Genomic DNA, 25,267 nt, shown 5'->3' on the forward strand with positions numbered 1-25,267 from the left:
GCTCATTTGCTTTTAGAGAATATTACACCCGGAAGTAAGTATTCTCTCCGCTTCGCTTGACAAACCCCGTGATAGTCCTCAAGCTCTGTGATTGGATGTTTGAGTTTGCTCAGAGGGTTATGCCGAGCGTCGAACAGCACTTGAAATGGGATGGAACCACGGCAGACTGTCCAAAACTGGATTTGAACGATTTGAATGGGTCAGTTTCTAAAATAATATCCAGGGAATGCATGCAGAGCTGTCATTGGCTGAGATAAGTCCGGCCGTGCGTCACGCCTCCACCGTTCCCGGAAATTCATCCGCGGAGGAGCCGTGGAGGAACCATCAGTGTATCCTCGGTTAGACCTCCTCCAGAGAGCCTCCTCGATGCTCGATCCTCGGTCCTCGGTGTGCATTTAGAGAAATGAGATGTCCTTCAAAATGGCGTGCTGAAATTAATTTCCGGGTCACTACCGGAGGACCGAGGAGTCGAGGAGGGGAAATTTGAGTCTTGAGAAACCTCTAATAAGTCGGACGTAGCTAAGCCCGACTTTAGAGTTAGTTAACACCTACTTTTTACGCCCAGCTGGTGCACTCCACTCCTGGTCACATGACCATGACATGGAAGCTAGTGGGAAAAAACTAAAATTGAAAATAAAAAATGCTGAATTAATTAAAAAGATTAAATTCAAAGAAGTCTGTCCTATTTGTCCAGTGTTGTGACACAATGCTGCAAAAAGTCCTTCAGGAAATGGTTTCTGAAACTCTACATTTAGGTATTATTGTAAATGCAGTCTTGTGTTCATGACTGTTAGAAACGAGCATCATCCACAGTCAAGAGCAGTATGATGTTCTGTCTGGGGTTTTCCAGGCTGTTATATTGGTTGTGCTATATGACTAGTTTGGCCCTTTAGAGTGGTCCTGTTTAATAATGACGTTGATGGTTACAGCTTCCAGTTTAGCAAAATGTCAGTGTCACCTACATATTCAAAAACCACTGAATTGTTCATTCTTAAAACACTCCTTGGAAAGAGTCACAAAACTAAAAAGGAATAATTCTCAGTTATAAAACTGAATTTATTTTTATTTGATAGGATCAATAATGTAAGAACAGCTGACATGACAATTTGTCCTATTAATCGGTTGCACAAGCAGCACATGCTACAATGCAAAGCTGTAGCATGCAGTTACATAAATGTAACTTTTTTTATTTCAAAACAAACACTTTAGAAGTCCCTGACAAAAGCACTGTTTTCACATTTAGCCTTTTAGGATTCCTATGATTAAAAATATGTTTCCCCTAATTCCCATGAAGTATATGTTTTAGAAACCAATGCATCAAATCCACTTGAATGGAGAATAAACACTGAATGACTGGAGACATCATGGCCTTTGAAGTTCCCAATAACTCAATGTTCTCATGAGGAACAGAATATACTGTTCTGTGTTGAAGTACAGAGCTGTACTACACCCAGTTTACTGCCTTTGTAACTGCCCTTAAGTGCGTCAGTGCTGCCTCCCTCTGGTCTACTGAGAGCCAACACATGGTAACAACAGGCCAAATCAGGACAGGATTCAAGGATCAAGTGATCAGTTTGTTTGCTTTTTAATTTTATGAAAGGTTACTCTTTTATCATTATTGAAAAAATATCCTCCAGTCTTAAGACAAAAAACATTTTGCTTTGACCTATAATTTGTGTCCTTGAGTTCAATTACTAAGTAACACATTTCTTACAATTACATCTCCTTATATGAATATGCAATATTTGTTTTCTTTACTGAAAGTTATGTGAGCTGGATGTCGGTTCCTGTGAACTGGAGGTTCAAGTTCCCACATCACATTATGGACTTTGCCTCTTGAACCATGATTCAAACCTAACATTTTCTTACACGTCAAACTGAGATTTAAGAGAAACGTTCCACCTTCAGCAGCTAAATGTAAAACGGGTTCTACACTGCATCTACCAAATGTAGAACACATCTCTAAATTGGACTCAACCTGGTATTTTATATGGATATTATTATTTATTTATTATTCACAGACAGTTGGATTTTCTCAATAGCTTCCACATCATGTGACCTTATCCAACTCAATGCAGAATTGTATTTGTACAATGGACAAGTAAGCACACCTCTTTCTATTGGAGGTTGGTGCTTCTTCTAATTTATATAATTATTATTATTATTAGGAAAATCGTGTTTTATTGAAAACTCATTCATACTATTATGACTATACTGGACAAACAAGACACACCCTGGAACTTATATTGTTTATATAAATGAAAATTGACATTAGGATAAAGCACTAGTGAATTTGAACAACTACAGTACATCACTGAAATGATCTCATGAACCTTGTCTAATGCATTGGACAAGGTTCAACACTGGCTGAACAACATTTGCTTACAGTTAAATGTAAAAAAAACAGTATGCATGATGTTCAGTAAACGACCAGTCAGAATGGAAGAATCCAACATGTTTTTAAACGGAGCAGAAATAGAACTAGTCTCCCACTTCAAGTATCTTGGAGTCATAATGGACTCAAACTTGACTTTTAAGAAACACATTAAGAAAGTATCAAATACTATTAAATTCAACTTGCAAAATGTTAAACAAATTAGACCCTTCTTAACTGTCAATGCTGCAAAGTCATACCTCCACTGTATGATTCTATCCCACATTGAATACTGTTTGACAAACTGGTCGTTTGCTTGTGCCACAAACCTTAAACCGATAGAACAGCTGTACAAGAGAGCTATCCAGGTGTTTGACAGAAAGCCATATTCGTTTTCACCATTGTACCATCCTTGAAAGACACAATTTCTTGAGTTTTGACAATTTTAAGTATTTTAAAAGTATGTGCTTTATTTATAAATGCTTACATCCCTTAGGGGAACTCATCCACAAAAAACACACTGGACGTTGCACTAGGTCAGAAACCAGAGGAGACTGTGAAGTCCACTGTAGACGGACCACTTTTGGACAAAATGTCCTTTCCATTAAAGGCAGCTCATTGTGGAATAGCCTCCCAACTGAGATACGGGATTGTCCCACTGACAATCCCGTATCTCAGTTGGGAGGCTATTCCACAATGAGCTGCCTTTAATGGAAAGGACATTTTGTCCAAAAGTGGTCCGTCTACAGTGGACTNCCGCCTCGGGATCAATAAAGTATATCGTATCTTAAGATGATCGATGGTGCCATATTTGCAAAATGTGCCTCTGAACCTTGACAAGTGCATGTTTCAGGCTTATCAATGAACAACAGGAGGGGTCACAGACATAAGACCAGCTGTTAAATAAAGCTCTTCTGACCTTAGCTGTAATGTGGGTATATAATGCTGCCCATTATGGGCACAAGCAATTTTCACCCATTTATTAATTATATGTTTTAAATTTGAGTGTTTCCTATCCCCTAAACCTCCGGGGGTGTACACAGTTTAATACTGGCAACTTCTTATTATGGGAAATACGAAAACGTCTTTTAAAACTACAATTCCCAGTAGAGACGTGCCATAGAATATATTGCGAAACACACAATAGCCAGCATGTGTAGTTCTTGGGACGGGGTTGGGGAGGGGGAGGGGGGTGGTGGACCCATTCAAATCCAGTTTTGGATAGTGTGCCGTGGTTCCATCCCATTTCAAAGTGCTGTTCGGCGCTCGGCGTAACCCTCGGCGCACACTCAAAAGTCCAATCACAGAGCTTGAGGACTTGTCAAGCAGAGCGGAGAGAATACTTACTTCTAGGTGTACAATTCTCTAAAGCAAATACTATGAGCTGCTCCGACCCTCGGTCCTGACGGACTCCAACTTGTGTTTATTAATCAAACAAATAAATAAACACAAGGATAATTATGTGTTATTGTTGAGTAAATGGAGAATTGCACAGCGGAAAATAACGTATAGCAGCGTCCCTAGCAACCACCTTGGTAACAATGAAAATGTTGAATGGAAACAATTTCCTGAAGTAATCTTCATAATAACTAGCAAACTAAAGATCATGTACATCCACTGCACACATAATCTGAAATAAAAACTCATATTTCTCGCATCAAATGACATCAAAACGCATTTTAATGGCCAAACTAACCTTAAAATAGGCATTTTCCACCGAGAATAAAACGAATGTCGGCCATGTTTTTTTTTTCTGCAGGGAGAAATTTGAAGATCACGTAACATAGACGCCAGCCATTGGAAATGAATGGTGGAAAAAAAAAACCCGCAGGGATCCTACAATTTCAGAGGCGTTTTTGTAGAAATACTACGTCCTACGTTGTGGACCAACGTAGNCAGACAGAGGGCTGCTGTGCCTCCTGTTATCATTAATGGACGTCTCTTTAAAATGATAGCTCAGAGGAGAGGAGTTCTCATTTCTCTAACCGCCTGCTGCTTCCGCTCCTCTCTCCTCGGCTCCTCCGCTCGCATCTCCTGTGGGCGGGACTAAGCATCGAGAATAGGAGTCGAGGAGGGGAGTTAGAGAAATGAGAAAGGGCCCTGGTCTTATGTCTGTGACCCCTCCTGTTGTTCATTGATAAGCCTGAAACATGCACTTGTCAAGGTTCAGAGGCAAATTTTGCAAATATGGCAGTAGCCATAGATCATCTTAAGTTAAGATAAGATATACTTTATTGATCCCAAGTTGGAAACATTTGCGTTACATCAGCATGAGTAACAGTTGTAAATATGCAGTGGTGTTTATTTGTAAATCATTTAGTATAATCACACAAATTCTATGTTTTATATTTAATAATTCTGTGTTCTTTATTTATTGATTGTTCAACACCTGACAAGGTCGGAGATGAACAACTTGGGTCGCAGGTTCCTCAACAGTGCATTACAAGACATCTATCAATATGTGTGTACCTCCACCATTAAACTGTCATATTCTGCACATTTCTTATACTATCTACATACATCTTATAAGAGTATAATACATAGACATATACTGACCACTGACCTGGGTTAGTGAAGCCTGAGCCTTTGTATCCCTGGAGAAACGTACAGACTGCGGCTCATGGTTTAACACCTTCTTTCTCACAAGTTGAGACAAAGCATTTGATTGTGAGTTTTTGAGTCTCCCATACCTTATATGTAAGAAGGATCGAGCAATAACAAATATATCTACAAATTGATCTACAAAGACTCAGTGGATCCATAGCACTCTCATTCTTGAGCCAATGATGAGAACAAATACAATACAGTTCCAGCAGCGAGTCTTACTTTGAAATTCTCGTTGCCTTGAACTAACCTGGACCCTTAACACAAACCCACTGTGAACTGTGGCTCCACAGAATGCCAACATTAGTGGTTTTTGATCTTATGTGCACCCTGTACTCAGAACCCTCCCTATGTAAAGCATGGACAACACGTGACCACAAGATGCTAGACACAAGTAGCAGGAAAAACCTATAAAAAAAACACACAAAGAGCCACACACACATTCTACAAAACTTTTGCTGGAAGCCAAGGTTTTTTTTGTGCCTTTTAGGTGGACTTGTCAAGTTATCTCAGCTCAAACAAGATATTTAAAGTCTCTGCAAAATTGACCTTTTAGGGTGACATTTGAATCCGGGAAATTAATTCCCTTTCAGCAACATCGCATACGAGACTCTATCTCTCAGTTTATCAGATCATTTTTTCTCGCTACAGTTTATAGGTCACAGGCCTTTTCCTCTAATATTTCTAACTTATTTAGTTCGTTTAATATTTATTCTAATTCCATCACATGTTTAACATTGAACATCTCTCATCTTGAGGGGCTTTAACCAGTCAAAGAAAAAGCTCAGGATCTTTATGTCAGCTGAATTTATTGTAGGAAGTGATGTGGATCCCCATACAGGGTAACAATGATGGTGACATTCATAGACATGTAAAAAAACTCACTTCGCAAGTCCTCAAATGCCTGCAAACATGCACTTTACATTACGGGTTAGAAACCACAATACAATATTTGAGCCTTACAGTCAGGAATTGCAATTGTGTAAATAGGAGCCAATTAAGTCCCACCTGCTGAATGAAATCACTTGTCCAGCTTTCTAACATGTTGCTCAGTGAAGATAATAAGAATGCAAAAGAACATTACAATCTATTTAAAAAACACTTTTTACAAAATACAGTATACTCTTATTGGATACAGAGTCTTCTTCTTTCTAACTTTACAACCCAAGATTTTTGTCATTTTCAAACTTGTAGTCCTCACTGGATTACAAGTTCACTCAAGTGACATGGCTTCTCAGTCTCCGGAGCCAATACTACTTTTTTCACATTGGCAGTAGTACTTCCAACAGCTGTAAACTGATTTGTTCGTATAATCTGGAAAGTTACCCATTGAAAGGTTTTGGAATAAAGTAGTATAGAATTTATGAAAATGAAATAGAAAACACTTCATTATACATATAAAAATACAAAACCTGATACAAATGAACTGCAATATGAATATCTTGGAACTTCCAATGCTTGTATCCAAAATAGCATCATCAGCTATACGTGAATAACAATAATTATATCAAAAGCAACAATACTATAAAATACAGATGACTGATTTAGTCCCATGTTCTCTCAATGTCAATTTGTTCCCTTGCCAGGGACAAGGCACAAATGTGAAGGACAATCAGCATGGGGCGCACAAAGAGGCGAGGTTTCAGGGCAGAGACGTCTCATTGATAGAGGAGGAAGTCCTTGATACTGTGAGGGAGGGAGAGGCCAGAGGCTCGGTGGAGACGACTCCTTCCCAGACTTCGACGAATACCGAGGCGACAGAGCTGCGACAGAGAGCAGGGACCTGGGCAGAGATAAAGGGTAGGTTTGTTACACCTCAGAACGAATAAATGGAGTTTATGTAACATGCATGAGTGTCCACAACAAACCTTTTTTCTGCAACGTGTCCCTAACTGTGCTGTTTGGCAATGAGAGATCCAGAGGAGTCTTTCCCTCTGCATTCCTACAACATCCATCAGCCCCGAAGTCCAGCAGAAGATCCACAATGTTGGCTCCTCCACTTCGAACTGCAGCATGTAAAGGACTGTCCTGCCCACACCCGATCCGAACATCTGCTCCTACACGGTCACACAAAGTGGTTTAACAACAGATTCAGTAAAGGGCGAACAGACAAATAACAAGATTCAGACCTTGAACACAAAAAAACCTTGAAGTGGCCCCGCTGGTTTGTTTGGGTCACAATTAAAAGGAAGCTGTACAGAGACAAAATAGGTGTCTAGTAAAAACATGAAAAGATGGAAACCTATGGAAGAACTCTGACAAAATGTACTTCTATATGTATCTTCAAATCGTTAAATCTTCAGTTTTTGTTGAATTCTCAAATGTGTTTTTTTTTTTTCTACGCCTAAATCTAAAGATATACAGTCCACTATAACAATTCAAAAGCACCAAATATTCCCATTGGATAGACTGGAAACAGAATAATATTTGGTATTTATAATTGAAAAAAATCATCATGAAGTGTTTAATGGCTATTCACATGTTGTGACAATGAAACTCCTCTAATGACACGCTATATGCTACTTTCTGCTTTTGGTTTGTTTAATTCCTCTGGGATATTTTATTTGACTTGTGTAAAAGGTTTTTGAGGTTGTTGAAAAATAGTTTAGTCATTTTTGTTTCTGTTACTGATTAAAATCAGTAAAACCAGCAAAGGCAACACTTTTTAAAATCTGTATATTGTGACAGTACATTACCTGAGCATAGCAGCGCCCTGACACAGGCTGCAGTCTGGGCCGTGCAGGCAGAATACAGCGGGGTCCCCCCCACCTGCAGCTCCATGTCGATGTGAGCTCCATATGACAGCAGCAACTCCAGACACTCTCTGTGACCTGATGGAGAAACAGCATGAGCATCTGTGCACTGACAGATCACATCTTTATACTAAGCATACATGTTTAACACTCACCTTTCTTAGCAGCCTCATGTAGAGGTGATAGTAGCTGGTAGGGGGTGTGTGTGGAGGCACCGTGCTGCAGCATGAGCCTGACACAAGCAGCACTCCCGCTGCTGCAAGAGTTGAAGAGAGGTGTGGCGCTATCTGTTGAAACTGCCTCCACCTATGGGGGATTTGAAAGAGAATGATACTGGGCCAGAAGCACAAAATACCAAACAGATCATGCATTCTAGCCTCATCCCCCTCTATTTCAGCCTGTTACTAAAGTGCTGATTCTGGGTTAGTAGCTTCAAACATTCCCACTTCAACATAAGGCATGTTATGAGTTAAGATTAAGCAATAAGGTTGAGGGAATATGATACAACCTTGAGAACAAGATACTGTGGTCACTATCGAAACAGTGGATGTTTTGTAAAAAATTAAGTATATTGAGTTATCAACTAAAATGATATGATACTGATTGGTTTAATGTATGTTCAATTTCAACAATCATCAACTCTGGAATCAATATGATAAGTATTATGCATTTTACAAAGAAAGTTTGCATTATGATTTTTATGAATTGTATAAATTGAACTTTGATTCATAATGAACTTTTATTAATTTAATTGTGAAAACCTCAAGAAATATTTGTTAAAATACTATTTAGAGAAGGAAAGGTAAAACAATATTAACAGGTTACTATAATACTTTTTTACTACAGTGTATGTACTATGTTTCGGTAGTGACCATTTTTGGTAGAGGAAGAACATTCCAATACAGTCTGAAAATACGATATCAAAATGTACGGTTCTTTTACGTGTAATTTAGAAAAAAACATACAACATTTCCAACCTGACTTTAGTCCAATTCGGTAGAATGGCCCATATAGCCTGGTTCAAGTGTTTAAAATAGATATTTCATTTTGAGGGGTCTGCTACACCAAATAGTAGGTTTTATCATTTTCACACTGTTGAAGACCAAAAGATAGATGACAGCGATGAGCCTTGATAATGTCCATAAAATCAGCTGATAACATTGGAAGTGGGTAATTAAACACAGATGTACAATCTCAAGGTTTTTCTGTGTTCTCCATATATGACAATTCAGATGAAAAACACCACAAAAACAGTCTTTAGAATAAAATTACACAAATGTTCTTACATTTGCACCACTGTCCAGCAGGAACTTTGCACAAGCATAATGGCTGCCAAGGCAAGCTTCATGGAGAGGAGAGACTCTGTCCAAACTGAGCGTGTCTACATGGAAGCCCTGCAGAGAGATCAGAGGGAAATACAGTCAGATACAGCCTAGCATTATTGCATTGTGAGCAGACATCCAGGTGGACCCAAGTTGACCTGTGCAATGAGGCTCCTCAGGTGTAGCAGTCTGCCTTGGTAGGCGGCTTCATGGAGAGGAGTTCTGTCGGACCAGAAATCTAAAACACAACAATAATATCAGGAAGGTCTTCACATTTGGAAAACAACAAGATACGCTCATAGCCAACTGATCCTGCTCTTGGTTCATTGTGTTGTTAAGATGACCTCATTTCAATGCATGTTTATCTGGTTATTCAGGGTCATTACAAACACCAAACTTACTGAACAATACACATTTAGGATTGTGTTCAGTACTGCAGAGCCAAGTAAACAATATGCTAATGTTTCAGGTACAATCAAACTGGTATCCTGACAAAAAAATGTAATGTCACAGGGATCTGTTTGCAAAGGAACACATGCAAAGCTAAACCACACTTACTAGAAAGTTTCTGAATTTGTTCAAGAAAATACAAAAGTAATACATTTGTGATTCTTTCATCACAGAAGAAAAATTAGCTTGAAAAGGACAAACAAGACAGAGAAAAAACTTACCAGCCATCAGTGAGTTGCATGCCAACCCCCCGTAGATGTACAGGGGCCTCTGCCAAGGTTGGGTGCAAAGGGAAACCTCAGTCTGAACTGCAACCATGATGTAAATGAAACAGAAGACGTGTCTAAGACTTACCAGGACTACTAACGACTAAGGCTCACCCAGGAGAATACACAGATCTGTGGTCGGCCTTCCTTCTTGACTCTCTTATCTGGGTCCTTGGCCACCTCCCCCACATTGCCACCTCCCACCCACCCTTGTCCCATTCCATGCATGTAGTCTACAGTATGAGCATAACAATGGATTTCTTAGGGCTTGTTCTGATGATACACCTTGAATAAAGCAGTAAGAAATGCGCATACACAGAACTACAAGCAGAGCGGCAAACAGGTTTGGACATGTTATTAAATACCATGGAAAAAGAAGGGTGTTATTTATGCTCTGATCATATATTTTCCGAGTTTAAGATTATCTGCGACTGTATCAACATTTTATGAAAACACACAGTAAAAATGTCCTAAAGAAATGTATTCTGAAACAAAGCAAAACAGCTACTTATAACTCAACATGCTGACGCACCTCCTCTGATTTGTCACAGATTTATAACATAACGACATAGTATTGTTTTAGTAAGTTGAGTTCTTCAGTCACTGCAGGCAAGATGTAATGTTCAACTCTAATTGCAAGGCTATGCAAATCCCCATTGTTGGCCTTGAAAAGCCATGGCACCTCAGGGCTATCACCTCCTGCTCCACAGCTAATCTGTGTTTTGCCTTCAGAGCACTCTCTTTTGTTAAACTAATTTAGCAGTTGTCTGCTTTGTTTACACTGTCGTGCAATGGTCTGGGAAAAGATGAAACTCCAACAATGTAGTAGACGATCCTCATGAAATGACATGAAAACAGATGAAACATTAGAAAAAGTACACTTTATTTTCCATTATGAACTGTCTGGGAGTCAGTCACTAACATAAACTCCCAGGTGTTGTATAAATATGTAACATCTCGATTTAAATGAGTGGCATTCATGATTTTAAAACCAGACAAATAAAGACATTTGCACAAAAATACATAGAACTGTGTGCAAACAATGAATTTTACCAAAAACGAATCGTTCTAAATGCTTTATGATTGAACTGAAAAATAACCTTTTTTTGTTTCCCAGTAATTGTACAATTAACCAGCCCTTTAATCCATCTGTTAAAGTGCAATCTATACTAAGTTTAAAAAAAAAAGTGCTTATTAAAGCTCAAAGGAGTGCCACCGGTTTCCATTTCAATGCCTAAATATAAAAAAACTCTTTTCAAGTCTTACACAAGGTAGTTTGGATTAGTGAATGTAAACAATAATCTGGGTTACCATGAGCATATTCTGCATGTGGTAGCCATGTTTTAAATGTCAGTAGGCACCACGGAGAGAACATATAGCACATGTAAGCAGCTCAAATGAAGCAGAGGTATGGAGTTATCATAATATTGACATTTCTGGTTCTGCTGCTCGCTTCACGGCACTTTTGGAATTGGCTCTGATTTCACCGCCAGCTTCCTTCCACAGTGCGTTAGGGCCGGTGGCGTCTACTGCCGCGTCCATGACCTGATCTGGGGCCCACCACTGCAGGAACAGAAGGAAGAGGAAGTCTAAAACAGCTATGAAGGCAAAGATGGAGCCAGCTACGGGGCCACAGTGAGCCCTCAGCCTCCGTAGGCGTTTGTCCAGGGGAAGCACCTCCTCTCCGGCCGCTCGGTCGTACACCTGAGAGGAAAACACAATGAACAGAGCCACCATTTACATTCAGTGTGAAGCTTTCAGCTGTGTGAATGAACAGCAGTTTTATATGCACAAGACAAATCAGGCTAAACAGGAAATCCGAGAACCAGTTTACACTTTGCTACCGTATCAATGAAGATATTTCCTTTAGAAGAGCTGAGGGGAGAATTACTCAACTCCCTCTGTGGAAACTCACTTATTCTACTATAAACTACTAAATGAAGGCTTCAGTTTTAATCAAATTAAATTAAATACTTTGTTTAGGTGTTTTTAATTAAAAAAAAAAGTTTAATCGAAGTTGAATTCCATTTGAATTTGTACTACCCAAATAGTGACAGATTTGGCTCTAGTAAACATGACATACCTCGACTACAGTACATGACATCTCAGAAAAAGAAACTGTAAGCCAGTTAACTACAGCGCACACTATCAATAACCCGACAATGGATTTTTGACATCCAAAATCGAAACTAAAGCTTTAACTGCAGCTCGCTTTGGTCTGTAGAGGGAACAAACAAATAAAGAACGCTGATAAAAGGTGCAGCTGTATTTACAGACATCTCTTTATTATGAAGGCATGCACAGGTGTTAGTGAACCCACCTTTTCCGTCCTCTCAGCAACGTTTCTCCAGGTGTAGAGGTTTTGCACACGAGCATGGATAGAGGCGGGGGAGGGGACTGAGGCTGAGCGCTGCCGGGCGATGACCGTCTCCAGACCAGCACACAACGCCCGCACCGTAGGCTCACACATGGTGATCAACTCTTCAGGCAACACCTCAGGAATGCCCCCCACACGAGTACTGACCACCTGAGAAACAAAACAAAAAGTGGATGAGCACATTGTATACAAACACACATAATGATAAATCACACTTTATGTGAGAGTAAAACATCTGCTCTAACATCCCTTTCAAACTAAGGAGAGAATAAATAGCTGAAAACTTATTGGACCTCTTATTGATAACAAGTTCAAATATTTTTCACCTCTGACCGCGCCCTGCATCACATCCAACAGTGGTGCTGCTGACCACACCCAGAGAGAACTGAGAACCAGACAAACCCAGACTTTCATCTTGTAGTTACTGACTCCTAAATAAGCTATTAGCCTTAATATGTTTCTTTAAATTAAAAGAACACTCAGGGGAACATTACAGGCACAGATTACATTAAATTGCTGGCTCTGTCAGCTGGCGATGGCTTTTCAATTGTTCAGACATAAGTGACTTTTTTACTTCAATTGTTCCTTACAGCTTTATTCAGACATGACAGAGAGGGTTCTCCTAGCTTTACTCAAGTATAACCTAGTTCCTGATAAAACTAGTTATTCTCTCTTTCTCCTGAGAAAACACCAGACCCAACTTCCCCTGTCACATGTGAGTGTCTGGGTGGCCAGCTGCATTCATTTACAACTATTATTTTTAACAATATATATATACAAACTTTACATGGAGGGTACGACTTTTTGAGTATAAAACGCATAATTTTTCAAAAGCAGTGCTTTGCAGCAGAGTAGAGCAACCACCTACGAGCTCACCCACAGAAAATCTGCCACAAGGACACTTCCTCAACTGTATCAAGACAACTACATTCAGTTGTAAAGGCTGTTTTACAACATGATTAAAGCAGAATGTTAAGGCCGGAAAATACAAGTTTCAACATTGAATAACAGCCAATTCTTACAGACAAAAGAGTGAAAGGGTGAGAGGCAATGGGAGGAGGGAGGGAGAGACAGAAAGTCTACTGTACTAAGGCTGCATCTACACAGAGACGAAAACAAACCGAATTCGATATCAAAAAAGTCTTCCGCCCACACGGTATCGGCTCAAGAAACATGTCCGTCCACACGAGACCGCTCGACCCGCTGGAGACGCTGTAGTACATATGCCGGGCCTGTAAGTGGCGCTGTACTTCCGCCACAAAATACACCAAAAGCAGCGAAGAAGACCCTCCGAGCATGGTTGCCATGGTTGCCCTTCTGTTTATTCTCCGCGGTGGATTTAGCAACATGTAGTTCATGTAGTTCTCCATGTCCACTTGTTGCTGATGGTTGTGGTAGAGGAGCTGTAGATTTTGCTCCAACATCTGTAGCATGGTCAGTAGCAGTAACTACTGACCATGCTACAGCAATGAGCAGCAGTGTTGGGGAGAGGCGGGGCTATGGCTTCATCGCTAATCAGGAAATGATCGTATAGGACGTACACGCGGAGCCGTTTGGCCCCCCAGAGCGTTTCGTCCGCAGATCTACCCACCTTGGGAGCCGTTATCGTTTGAGGGCTCCGTTTCCGCGGTTCCGTTACGGCCTCGTATGGATGAACCGTCTATACCATAGAGAACTGTAGCAGACGCAACCCGTTTTGTGTCCATGTGGACGGGGCCTAAGTTCCACCTTTGAAATATTTTAATGACTGAACACATTGCTGCTGCAACCAAATAAGTTCCCAATGTGGGATGAATAAAGTATATCTATCCATCCATCCATCCACCCATCCATCCACCCATCCATCTATCTATCTATCTATGATATAGAGATCTCTATATCATAGAGAGACAAAAATAAAAAAAGACAGACAGATACACAGACAGACTTTTTCCTACCATTCCTTATCCTTGACCTATTTTATAAATGGTTACATACCTGCAGTCCACAGCTGGCTCCTTCTAAGATGGCCATGCAGAATGCTTCAGTCAGGGACGTGTTGAGAAAGATGTGACCCTGCACCAGAACGTTACGAACATCTTTGTGCTCTAAAGCCCCAAGCAGACGCACCCTGCAGCCACACAAATTAAAAAAATATGGCAAATGCAATATTACCTTAAAACTTAAAGAGTTCAGTGTTTTACTATCAATGTCAGACTGCTGTTGTGGGTCAATTGCTGGAAATTCACACCACAGTCACTTGGTTTCCTCAGACATCACAGCTTAGTTACAATCATTTCTTAACATTTGAATAAGCAGTAAGCTAAACAGTGTTGTCTACCTATAGTACGTGAAATGCAGCTGCTGCAATATGACAGTGCTGGTGAAGTTGCAGAGAGCGTGTTTAAAAAAGGTTTAAGTGGCACCTCTCTTATCACTTTTGGGGGATATGAGTATACCTGTCATGTAGTTGGTATTTCTCTCTCACTTCCTCCAGAACAAGTCTCTTTGGTCCCTCTCCACCAATAAGGAATTGCAGATCTGGGTGTTTGTGGCAGAGCACTGGGATTATTCCACCAAGAAGGTCGATACCTAAACAGAGGAAGAGTTGGTGAACACTTGCTATAAAAAGAAAATGATGCAATTCTTAATTAAAGCTAATTACAGGCTGACAGAAGCTGACTATTTTAAGATGTATGAATGTTTAAGAATCAGATATTTATATTGAATGATTTTATGACTCTAACACCGTCCCTGGAATAACTATTAATGCAAGTTTGGTTTGTGCAAACTCAAGCGTTTTGAAGCGTTATTCACCAAAATTCACATTCTGCTGATACCCACTGTCCAGCCAAAATGTAATCAATAAGCTTAAATGTCTAATACAAGAGCTTCTCAGTACCTTTGCGGTAGACGAGACGGCTGACAACAACAATAGTGATCCTGTCGTCTTGGCGCTGGGAGGGGTCAGGGGTGAAGTCAGTAGGGTCGACAGCGTTTGGAATAACAGACACTATCTCTGGGTTGAGTGCTGCGCGGAGCACCGTGTTCTCCTTACTGGTGTAAGACACGCACACAGTGTGGTTGGTGTCACACAGCGACACCGTCAGAAGCTTGTTGGTCAGCACGGAGCTCACATCAGCAAACCCGAAAAGTGAGTGGTCGGTGAAGACCTGAAAATGAAAATACGCTTTAATTTCAGCAGAATATGTGCTGTGAAATGCTTTCCGAGACCTGGCTCATAATAAGTCAATTACCGTGGTCAGGCCCATGGTCTTGGCGTGGAACAGTGCATCATGGCCCATGGCGGAGAACGAGCTGTGTGCATGCACCACAGTGATGCGTTCCCTTACAAACACACAGCGCATCAGTGGGAGACTGTGGAAGCAGGTGGTGGCTGTGGACTGGTTGTACATCACCTGCAGGGGAAGGTAGTAGACCTTCAGTCCGTTGGTCAGGTGCCTGACACCTTTCCTCCTGCCATAGGCATGCGTGACAATGACCACCTTATGTCCTTTTTCAATCAAACACTGCGATAGCTGGTAAATGTGACTTTCTACTCCTCCCATATTTGGGTAGAAGAAGTCTGACACCATGCAGATGTTGTGCTTCCTGTTGGGGGGTCCAGCAGCCTCTGCGGGAGCTGCAGATGTTCCCTGAGATGAAGTGTTATTCACAGCTGCCGCTCTTCTTCGTTGGCCCATTGTAGATGCCTTGTGTGTCTCTGATCCTTACTGAAATAATACGTTTAATAATCGGTTAATAAATGAAAAGCAAAATGAATGGGTGAAATATGTGTTTCGATAATAATAAATAAGTTAAATAAAATTTCAAGCAAAAATAACATAGTTTAATGTAGAAACAGTACAAATACATGTCCCAACCACTTTGAATATTAAAAAATAACTTATCTCATTTATGACCAAGAATGCCAAACGCTCCCTTTTTCCACATTTTTAAATTGGGTTGAACTTTTCTCTTATTTTATTTTTATTACAAAGGATATATCTGTTGGGCTGTCTATCATTGTTTATTTGATTGTCATTAAGTATTAAAAAATGCTAATTTGGTTTTCTCAGATCAAAAGTTGACATCTTTAATGTGTTTATTCAACAACAATGCAATAATTAAAGCTATTAAGTTAAATGTTAACTTGTTCATTCAAGAAGATGAAACAAAAGCTATTTATGGTTTATGTTTTTTATGAATGACTTCAAATTGTTTATTTATTATAAAAAAGGGAATGATAACTAGACCCAACCTTTCATTTCAGCACTAACTACATTCAACTGAAATTGAAAAGATTTTATTGATTTATTATCATTAGCACAACAACTACAGACAAGCAGTATTTGCAGTAAACATCTTTGTTGAGGCTCTCAAAAAAGTTAGTTTAATTTGTAAGCCATAAAAACAGTAAATGCTAAATGCAAGTTCAAATAAAAGGAACATATTGAATACAGTTATATACATTTGTGGCAGACAGTATTTCAAAGGAATATACTGAATGTAAAGAGCCATGTCGTGTGTAGCAATGTATTTTTAAAATAAGAAATATATATATATAAAGTTGTACAGCGATGTAAAAAGTATGTAGTAATAATGGTCCATGATAATAGGTTATAACTAAACTCCAGGTACTTGATAGTGAATCAAGCATCATAAATAAATAATAGAATATCTGTTATAAACCACCCCTGGTACTGTCAGTGTAAATTAGCTTCTGTCTAAGCATTAGTAGAGTGAATAATCCCTTCAACTTGCATTAACTATGCGTTAAATATAGTAAGATATTCAAGCTTGCTCATCAGCACATATAGACAGTATTTACAAAACAATACGTGAGGGGACAATCTGCCAAATATAAACCAGAGTTTTAGTTCTGTTTACGTTAGCATCAAGCTAACACACTTTTTCATACGTAACCACTTTACTGACTTTAAAAGAGAGTTTCCTATCCTTCCTAAATGCCTTACCTTGGACGAAATGTCAATTCTGTTTCAGACTGGGAAAAAACACAAAACTCCTTTTCAAAATCATTTCGACTCGACAGTCCTGAGCTAGCATGTTAGCCACCTGTATCACTTCCTGGTGCGCTACTACGTCACACGCAATGACGTACCACGGTGATGTTGTTTCACATTTATTTTTTACACAGTATATAATTTAGATCCAGACGTTACAAGAAATGTAGTGTTATCGTGTTCAATATTTTTCAGGAGTCATTAAAGTAACCACATATAGACGTTTGTAAATCAAAAAGGTTAAATTCTTTCATAGAATGTTTTACACTTACATGTATGTTGTTGGATTAGGGCAGGCAATGAATATATCACTAACCTTTATCATCAATCTGGGTTATTTTCTCATAAAGCAGATGACTTTTCATTAAACGAATTTTATATTTATTAGATAAATACATATTCCACAAAGCTGTTCCTTCCATCTGTCAAGACGTTTGTGACGTGACATTATATTTGACATTTTATTTAACATTGACACTTTTTTTTTTTTAAGTCTTCAGCGTCACAAAGGAAGCCCCCCTTTGATATAATTTACTTTTGGAATATAACTTCTATGATAGATTGGCTAAGGCTAGCACAAATGTACATACTTCTAATATGAAAAGACGCCATGATCTATATTTGTACAGCTATGACTGATTTAGTTTAATTTATAACCTATTTAATTTAAATGTGAATGGTGTGTATTTACAAGGTAGTGCTGGCTGTTGAAGGTATGTATGAGATCAAAGAGGGAGGGAGTTTTTACTTGATAAGTTTGAAGTCATGAACTTATCTGAAATTGTTGAAATCCATGAAAATGTTCTGTGATATTGTTGCTGATTTAGTTGTCTGCCTATAATATAATATATGATATGACCTATAATATAAGCTCCATTAACCAGTCACAACATGAAATGTATTCAACAGTGACAAACTCCCCAAGAATGAGGTAAAATCATAGACTGGGTAAAATGTAACGGTATCATGCTGACACGCAAACAACAAAGCAATTGATAGAAAGAAAGTAACAATGACTAAAGGATACAAACAACATTCGGATTTAGCAACTGAAAGTCTAAAGACAAAAGGGTTTAAGGCTTGTTTACTTGTTCTTACAAAACATTACAATATATTACATTACATTCATTAGCTGAGAGAAGTGTGTGCTAGAGTGTATGGTTTAACCTGGATGTACTAAGACAGGCTGGATCCCTTCACAGCACGGTAGGCCAGAAGCAGTATCTTGAAGCGGATTCGAGCAGCCACTGGCAGCCAGTAAAGGGATCGGATGAGTGGTGTCATTGGTTGCGTTGCCTTCTTGGTCAGTACTGGACCCAGCAAAGCATTTTGAAATGTTTAACTTTAAACCTTTGTTGAAAAGTTCACACATTATGCAGTGCACCAACTTCTTTTCAGACTTGGAAAGATGAATCATTGTGTGCTTGTTTGGTTGTCTAACCATTATTCACATACATTCGTTTTCGGTGTCAGACCTCTAAATGTCACAAAACTGTCACAGACCTTGATGTACTATATTACATACAATGACCATAACCTATTTATTTACAAAAGTATTACAAATCTGTACTTAGTGAACCATGTATAGGGAAGTTATGGCATATACAGAAGAAAAAAAACGCACCATCATAAAGGAATAGAAGAGATTTGATCATCAACGTTAAAGAAACAAGAAAATCACAGTATACAGTAAGTCACCCATAGGTAAACACATGTCTTAGACCTTCTACACATTTCTGCGTTTCATTTTGTTCTAATGTGAAATCAAGATTTATAGTATTTGTATTGTGCTATAAAAATATCACCTTTGTGTTATATATGAAAATAATATTTGCAATTTAAAATATGGTTGCATATAAAAACATAATACATATTTCCTATGATTGTTGCAAAAGCTTGCAATATCAGATAAGGTCCAACATCTTCAATTTGAAGGCAGACATGTTTACCATTAAATGGCTCTGTTTTATACAGTATTTTATTAATAAAGTATACGGGACTATATATGAATCAGCTTAACTGTTGTGTGTATTAGAGACTTTTGAAAAGAAAAATAAGTAGCATCATACAAACATCCACAAGAGTTCACAAAATGGACATTTAAAAAAAAAGAAAACCACATTCCCAGAGGGGCATGAACACAGGATGTAACCTGCCTGTTTCTTTGCAGGCATTGTCAATCTTACACATGACTAACCACAGTGTGGTTGAAGGTGCTTTCACTTTTCTTTTTTTTTTCCGCAATACAGTTTTGTCCTGTTTTGTTAGCTTTTGAAGTTGTTGGTCTCAACTTGTTGTATCCAGGGTAAACTCCTATATCAAAGACAGAAGATATGGAAAGATAAAACACAACGTCCAATGTCAACACAATTACTTATTTCCATCTAACTCTGTTTTTCCCCTTATCATTTATTTCTTATATTTATCTTCCTCTCTTCTTTACACATGAACACATTTTGTTTAGTACACACAAATTGGTTTAAACACATTCTGTATTATTCTGTTAGTTTTTTCCCCCTATATTTTGTCATTTGATTTACTTTCTATTATCTTGTTTGGCTGTTTGTGTCAAGTGTTGTGCAACTGTGGTTAAACGAGTAAACCTGAAATACAAACTGCTTTAGAATCAGATCTTGGCATTATGACAAACACTTACTATGAGACGTTCCTACGGCACCACAAGAGCAATGAAAGTCCAAGCACAAACATAATGGGAATGTAAAAGTAGCTTCTTCGTTGGTCCTTGCCGTAGTTGTAGACTAGTTTAGATTGAACATTTTTATCTGTGTCAGAAAAATGCCAAAAAATGCCATTATTTGATGGTCCATCCTAAACGTTACTTTAGTTATTTTAAGATATGTTGCATGATGAATGATACAGATAATATCATTATGCTTTTTGCAGAGTAGTATTGAACAATAATTCCCAACCTTTATTAAATAAATTAAATCAAATAAATACCTGCATTGCAATCAGAGCTGTTGTATGTTGCTATGTCTTTGGCCTTGACGCGACATCTAGGTGCTGAGGTCCAGTTGAGAGTAGTGTTGAGTTGGCTGTAGAATTGGATTAGGCCAGTAGGATCATCCGGGTTGTATTTTTGAGTTATATTAGTGGTGATTGAATTTTGCAGAGGCACTCCATCCAATTCCCACTCAATCTCTGTCTTGTTGTAGCGTCCCTTTACATTACACTTGAAAACATTTACACCTCCACTGTTGTCGGCTGTCTGAAAAACACTGTAGCATGCTGGTGAGGGAAGACTAAAGTTAAAGTTGTGCAAGATTGTATTACTCTTACTGTTAATGGGTTAAATAAGAGATTGGTTGATTTGCAAAATGAATTAATGACTTACCATAAATGTTTAGAGTTACATAGGATTTTGTGTATTGCTCATCAATGTAAAAGCTGCATCTGTATCTCCCCTGGTCCTCTGCTGTGATGTTGGTGAGGAGAATTGAGCAGTTTTCTCTGTTCTCAGACAGAAAGGCTTTTCCTCTTTCCTTATATTTGCCACAGAATGTTTCAGTGGTCTGTGTGTGTTTGAACACCTGCATCGCATTTGGGTGTTCTTTCTCCCACTCAACCTCTATGCTCTCATTTCTGTCTGAGCAGGCGCATGGCAGAAGGAAATTGTGTCCTAGGGTGCCATTGATAGTTACATGTTCATCTACAACATAAAAAGTACATTCGGGTAAGTCCAGTTTCCAGACTCTCGTCAAAATATGAGTTTTTAACATACAGTGTTAAACATTGAATTCTGTAATGATTTGCCACTAGGGGTCTCTCAATCAAACAGTAACAAATCCTGGTAATTGTCTTCACTGCCATTGTTATAATTAATGCAGTGTGGTTAAGATTTCTTGATAGCTGATTTTCTTTTCAGACTTATTCGCAGGGGTCGCTTCCTCTCCAAAAAAACCTGATTAGGTGATTTAACAGGTAAAAAACATGAATAAATAAGTTTTGTGTTAAAAATTCATGTGGACACTAATGAAAAGGTCTGCACATTTGCTCCGTTTCTACTCTGAGGACTAAAAACCCTCCATTAAGATATTTATTTAAAAGTATCTGAATAGTGTATCTTAAAAAGGGAAGTGAGTATGATATATAAAATGGAGAAAACAATAGTTCCGTGGGGGCTTTCAGGACATCCTGTGCATCTGATGAGTGTTTTGGTCTATTGTGATAAGGCGACCACCTGGACCAATTGGTGTTGTCTGACATGTAAGGGATCTTTGATGTATTCCTATAAAGAGTCTGTCCTACAGACATCACCACACACTCTTGGGGAGGCGTCATGCATGCACGCATTACAGATCTTAAAGGACTTTAGTGTTTCTTTGCATAGTTGCCTAACTCATAATTTTCTCTAAACAGCAGCTGATTTTAAGTTGCGACGAAATTTCCATTCCTGCCACCATTCTAATTTTTCTAGTGTTTGTTTGGAACAGATTTTTATTAATAAAGCTCGCTTTTTGTTCATACTTTTATACCCCAATCTCTGTATATTAATATATATATATAAATATTCTGCATTTGGGTCCTGATAACCTTCTGTTCCTGATAGACATACTGGAATGTCTAACAAAGATAGCATCAGCTTCCAACCATACATCTGCAGTGAACGTATCACAAACACACTGATGTCTGCTTTCATTTTTGTTTGTTTTTTAACATTATTTGTATTTACTTCCATATTCCATGGTAACATTTTCAGTGTGTTTAGAAGGAACTCACAACGTGGTTCCTATTTACATTTTCAAATCATTTTAATAACATCCCATTCTGTATCAGAGTTATTGACTAATTCGATATCTCCATTCTGATCTGTAGTTCAAACAACTGCACAGCCACTCCTTAACTGCACACTTTCCTTTTGTTTGTATTGGGCAAACAGAAAGGTATACATAGTTATTGACAGACAAATGTGAACAATTTGAAGCTCCAGTCTTACAGATATTCAAAATAAAGTTGTTTAGTTTCAAACAAGAAAAAAAAAGTCATATTTTGATGTCGCAGCAAAATTATGGAAACACGTGATTCTTTATGGTTTTTCACTGTACTTTGTGTGTAGGTTAGATGTTGAAAAGACGGACCTATAATTAAAATCATACAGAAATAATTGCATCACTGGAAAGTTTGGAAACCATATCAGTTCAGCTAAATACAACAAAAACGAATTGATGGCACAAAAGTTACATTTATGGTAAGCCTTTTCGTGACGTCAAGGCAGGGCTTAGGTTCCTCTTTATTCACATTAAATTATCATTTTTGAGGGTTTTCATTGCTAACGGCTGTTTCTTTGTTAAAGTTGCGAAAATAACTAATACATTGAAATGTAAAATTAGGCAACCACTAAACGCACGAACGAAAATGCAACATGTGTATAAGAGTTACACATCTACCAGTATTGTCCAAGGTCCACATGCTGAAGTAGCTTACACACTTACATTCACAATTAAATATCCCATGTAACATGGAACTGTCATAATTCTTCAGGATATGAGGTTAATGTTGAGTGGTTTGTATTGAGGCTTACCTGCTGAGACAGTTACGACGATAAACACTGCCAGGAAAGTTCTCATGTTGCGACTCAGTGTCTAGAGGATATGCTGTGAACTTGGCAGCCTATTACAATTTCGAGAAGAGATTCTTATTCTAATTTCCTCCGTGTAGTAGAGGTATTTTCTTCACTAGCCAACATTTTCCAAAATCCGTTCAATGAGCCAGAAATCCTTTTACGTCCGAAGTGAAAGTAACACATGTGGTCGGAGTTTCCGGAGCAGCAGACCATCTTAAAAATCATTACAAATACGTCAGTATCTGCCTTGTCATCGATAAATGAGCCTCCCACCTACGCCTTCGTCCCTCGCGTTTGCTTGGTCAAATGAGCGACTCTTCATTTTTGAGTGCGCGATTTATCGCCCATTTACGGTAATCTGAGAAGCGGCACTGACGCTAGTACAAGAATAAAATAATGCATTTTTGTTCTGCTTTATTTGTGATACAAATAATTGTTACCATAAGTTCTACATGAAATGTATACTGTTGGACTCAGTAGGCTAATTGTTAGACCACTGCCACAAGTACAATGAAGTATTTGTACTATACTTTTCGAGTAATCCTCTGTCAAACCCCTCCTGAGAACAATAATGCATGTATTCTGCTATATTTGATGAGGGATAAAATGATTTTTTGCAATAAATTCTACATGAAATTGATACTGTTGGACTCAGTACTACTTGGACTACTACCACAAATACAATCAAGTGTTTTTACTGAGTACTTTTCGAGTAATCCTCTGTCAAACTCCCTCCTGAGTACAATAATGCATGTTTTCTGCTATATTTAATAAGCGTTAGAAAAATGTTCTTCACAATACGGATAATGTTGGACAGAGTGTTTTAAGAGGATGACATCAACAGTAGATCCACTAGAATCGATCAATACTCTAGCAGCAGCATTGTTACCCCTTGGAAAGTCAGAGACTATCTATCCTGGATAGCTGTTAACAACTTTCCTTCACCTCAGTGACACACCCTTAGCCGGGTTCACACCGCAGTACTTTTCTCACTTTAGTTCCGATATAGTTCCAAAATGTCGCGTTCACACCAAAAAGAGCCGGAACTCAAATTAGTTCATGAGAACCTTTTTACCCCCTTTTCCGTCCCTGCTAGAGAGCAGGGACTTTCGTGGGAGAAAAAGGTTCCTATTTCTGATTGGCTGGGCGGATTGCAAACCACGCCCCGTAAAACTCAAAAAAAGCTTTGTGAAGCCGTCATTTTATTATCCTAGCATTAGCATTATTAGCATTAGCCCAGCGCAGAAACGCAGAGACTCACTTATGGCAACACAAAATAAAACATGGGAGCGGTGAATATGAGGAGGTGTCGGCGTTCTGGCGATTTACTCTGAAGGCTTCAGTAGAAGCTGCTGGGACAGCTCCCATGTTTTATTTTGTGTTGCAATAAGTTAGTCTGTGTTTCTGCGCTGGGCTAATGCTAATGCTAATAATGCTAATGCGAGGATAATAAAATGGCGGCTTCACAAAACCTTTTGGGAGTTTTACGCATGGTTTTACGGGGCATGGTTTGCATTCCGCCCAGCCAATCAGACATAGGAACCTTTTTCTCCCACGAAAGTCCCTCCTCTCTAGCAGGGACGGAAAAGGGGGTGAAAAGGTTCTCATGAATTAATTTTAGTTCCGGCTCTTTTTGGTGTGAACGCGACATTTCGGAACTATATCAGAAATAAAGTGGGAAAAGTACTGCGGTGTGAACGCGCCTATTGGCTAAGGGGCGGGATATCTCTAACAGAGCCGGCCAGCTAACCAATCAGCAGACTGGGCTCTGGTTTCAGACAGTGTGAGAAAAATAAAGAGCTATTTGAACATGAGAGCATGGAGACATGTCACAGGAGAGACACTACATACTGATATGAACCTGAAAATGTGCGTGATATGTCTTTTAAAATGTAGTTTTACCTGTTACATGAAGACCAACCTGGTCAAAGTGACACTGATAGGAGGACATGTGTGTTTAGGGTTTCTCTGTGACCAAAGAGAACAGACAAAAACTGAACTAATAAGATTTGCACAAAAGGAGAAGTTTGACAAGCTGCCTATTAATTACTTTCTCTTTTTTTTATTAAAGTTCCCATTTTGTTGGTGGAAAAACGAAGCTAAGGCTAGCAACCAGTTAGCATAGCTCAGCATGAAGACTGAAAAAGGGGAAACAGCTGCCCTGGCTCTGTATAAAGGTAACAAAATCCTCCTTCTATCACCTCCAAAGCTCCCTCATTAACATATTATATGTCATCTGCGAACAAACTGAAGTGTTGAAACAGCAATTCATCATTTCCCAGAGTGTATGAACCAAACTAGGGTCTGAGTGCAGGACAATGGGTGAACTGTAATATCTGCTGCAGGCCGGCGGCTGTCAGAGGAACTGGATCTGATGGAAACCAGTCGGACAGCGTCTGAACCAGCTGCAGGAGACACACACCTCTACTGTTACACACTGAGACACACACATATACTGCTACACACTGAGACACACATCTACTGCTACACACTGAGACACACACATCTACTGCTACACACTGAGACACACACAT

At 38.9% G+C, this 25,267-nt stretch overlaps 3 protein-coding genes across 4 annotated transcripts; all 3 read right to left on the reverse strand.

Annotated features, from left to right (window-relative positions):
• Window positions 1-5,770: 5,770 nt before the first annotated feature.
• Window positions 5,771-9,923, reverse strand: asb11 (ankyrin repeat and SOCS box containing 11). Its single transcript, XM_010777239.1, has 7 exons — window positions 9,725-9,923; window positions 9,212-9,291; window positions 9,018-9,125; window positions 7,887-8,037; window positions 7,675-7,809; window positions 6,847-7,035; window positions 5,771-6,761 (listed from the first exon to the last, which is right to left on the reverse strand). The coding sequence occupies exons 1-7, from the start codon at window positions 9,819-9,821 to the stop codon at window positions 6,637-6,639; spliced, it is 885 nt and encodes a 294-aa protein (XP_010775541.1). The 5' UTR covers window positions 9,822-9,923; the 3' UTR covers window positions 5,771-6,636.
• Window positions 9,924-10,631: 708 nt separating this feature from the next.
• On the reverse strand, window positions 10,632-17,219 carry piga (phosphatidylinositol glycan anchor biosynthesis, class A). 2 transcript variants are annotated; one of them, XM_010777242.1, is made up of 7 exons: window positions 17,102-17,219; window positions 15,383-15,544; window positions 15,028-15,298; window positions 14,585-14,717; window positions 14,124-14,256; window positions 12,090-12,296; window positions 10,632-11,473 (listed from the first exon to the last, which is right to left on the reverse strand). In XM_010777242.1, exons 2-7 carry the CDS (start codon window positions 15,539-15,541, stop codon window positions 11,189-11,191), a joined length of 1,188 nt encoding a protein of 395 aa, XP_010775544.1. In that variant the 5' UTR covers window positions 15,542-15,544; window positions 17,102-17,219; the 3' UTR covers window positions 10,632-11,188. The 2 variants fall into 2 exon arrangements, with proteins under 2 accessions (XP_010775544.1, XP_010775543.1); XM_010777241.1 differs by having other exon boundaries at window positions 15,383-15,859.
• A 2,168-nt stretch (window positions 17,220-19,387) lies between these two features.
• Window positions 19,388-22,996, reverse strand: LOC104950687 (uncharacterized). Its single transcript, XM_010777243.1, has 5 exons — window positions 22,692-22,996; window positions 20,505-20,819; window positions 20,111-20,398; window positions 19,806-19,932; window positions 19,388-19,462 (listed from the first exon to the last, which is right to left on the reverse strand). Coding segments are annotated over exons 1-5 (777 nt in total). The 5' UTR covers window positions 22,738-22,996; the 3' UTR covers window positions 19,388-19,461.
• Between the last annotated feature and the right edge of the window lie 2,271 nt (window positions 22,997-25,267).

This window comes from Notothenia coriiceps, unplaced genomic scaffold, assembly GCF_000735185.1.
Source record: "Notothenia coriiceps isolate Sejong01 unplaced genomic scaffold, NC01 NC01_scaffold00017893, whole genome shotgun sequence".
NCBI classification, from domain to species: Eukaryota; Metazoa; Chordata; class Actinopteri; order Perciformes; family Nototheniidae; genus Notothenia; species Notothenia coriiceps.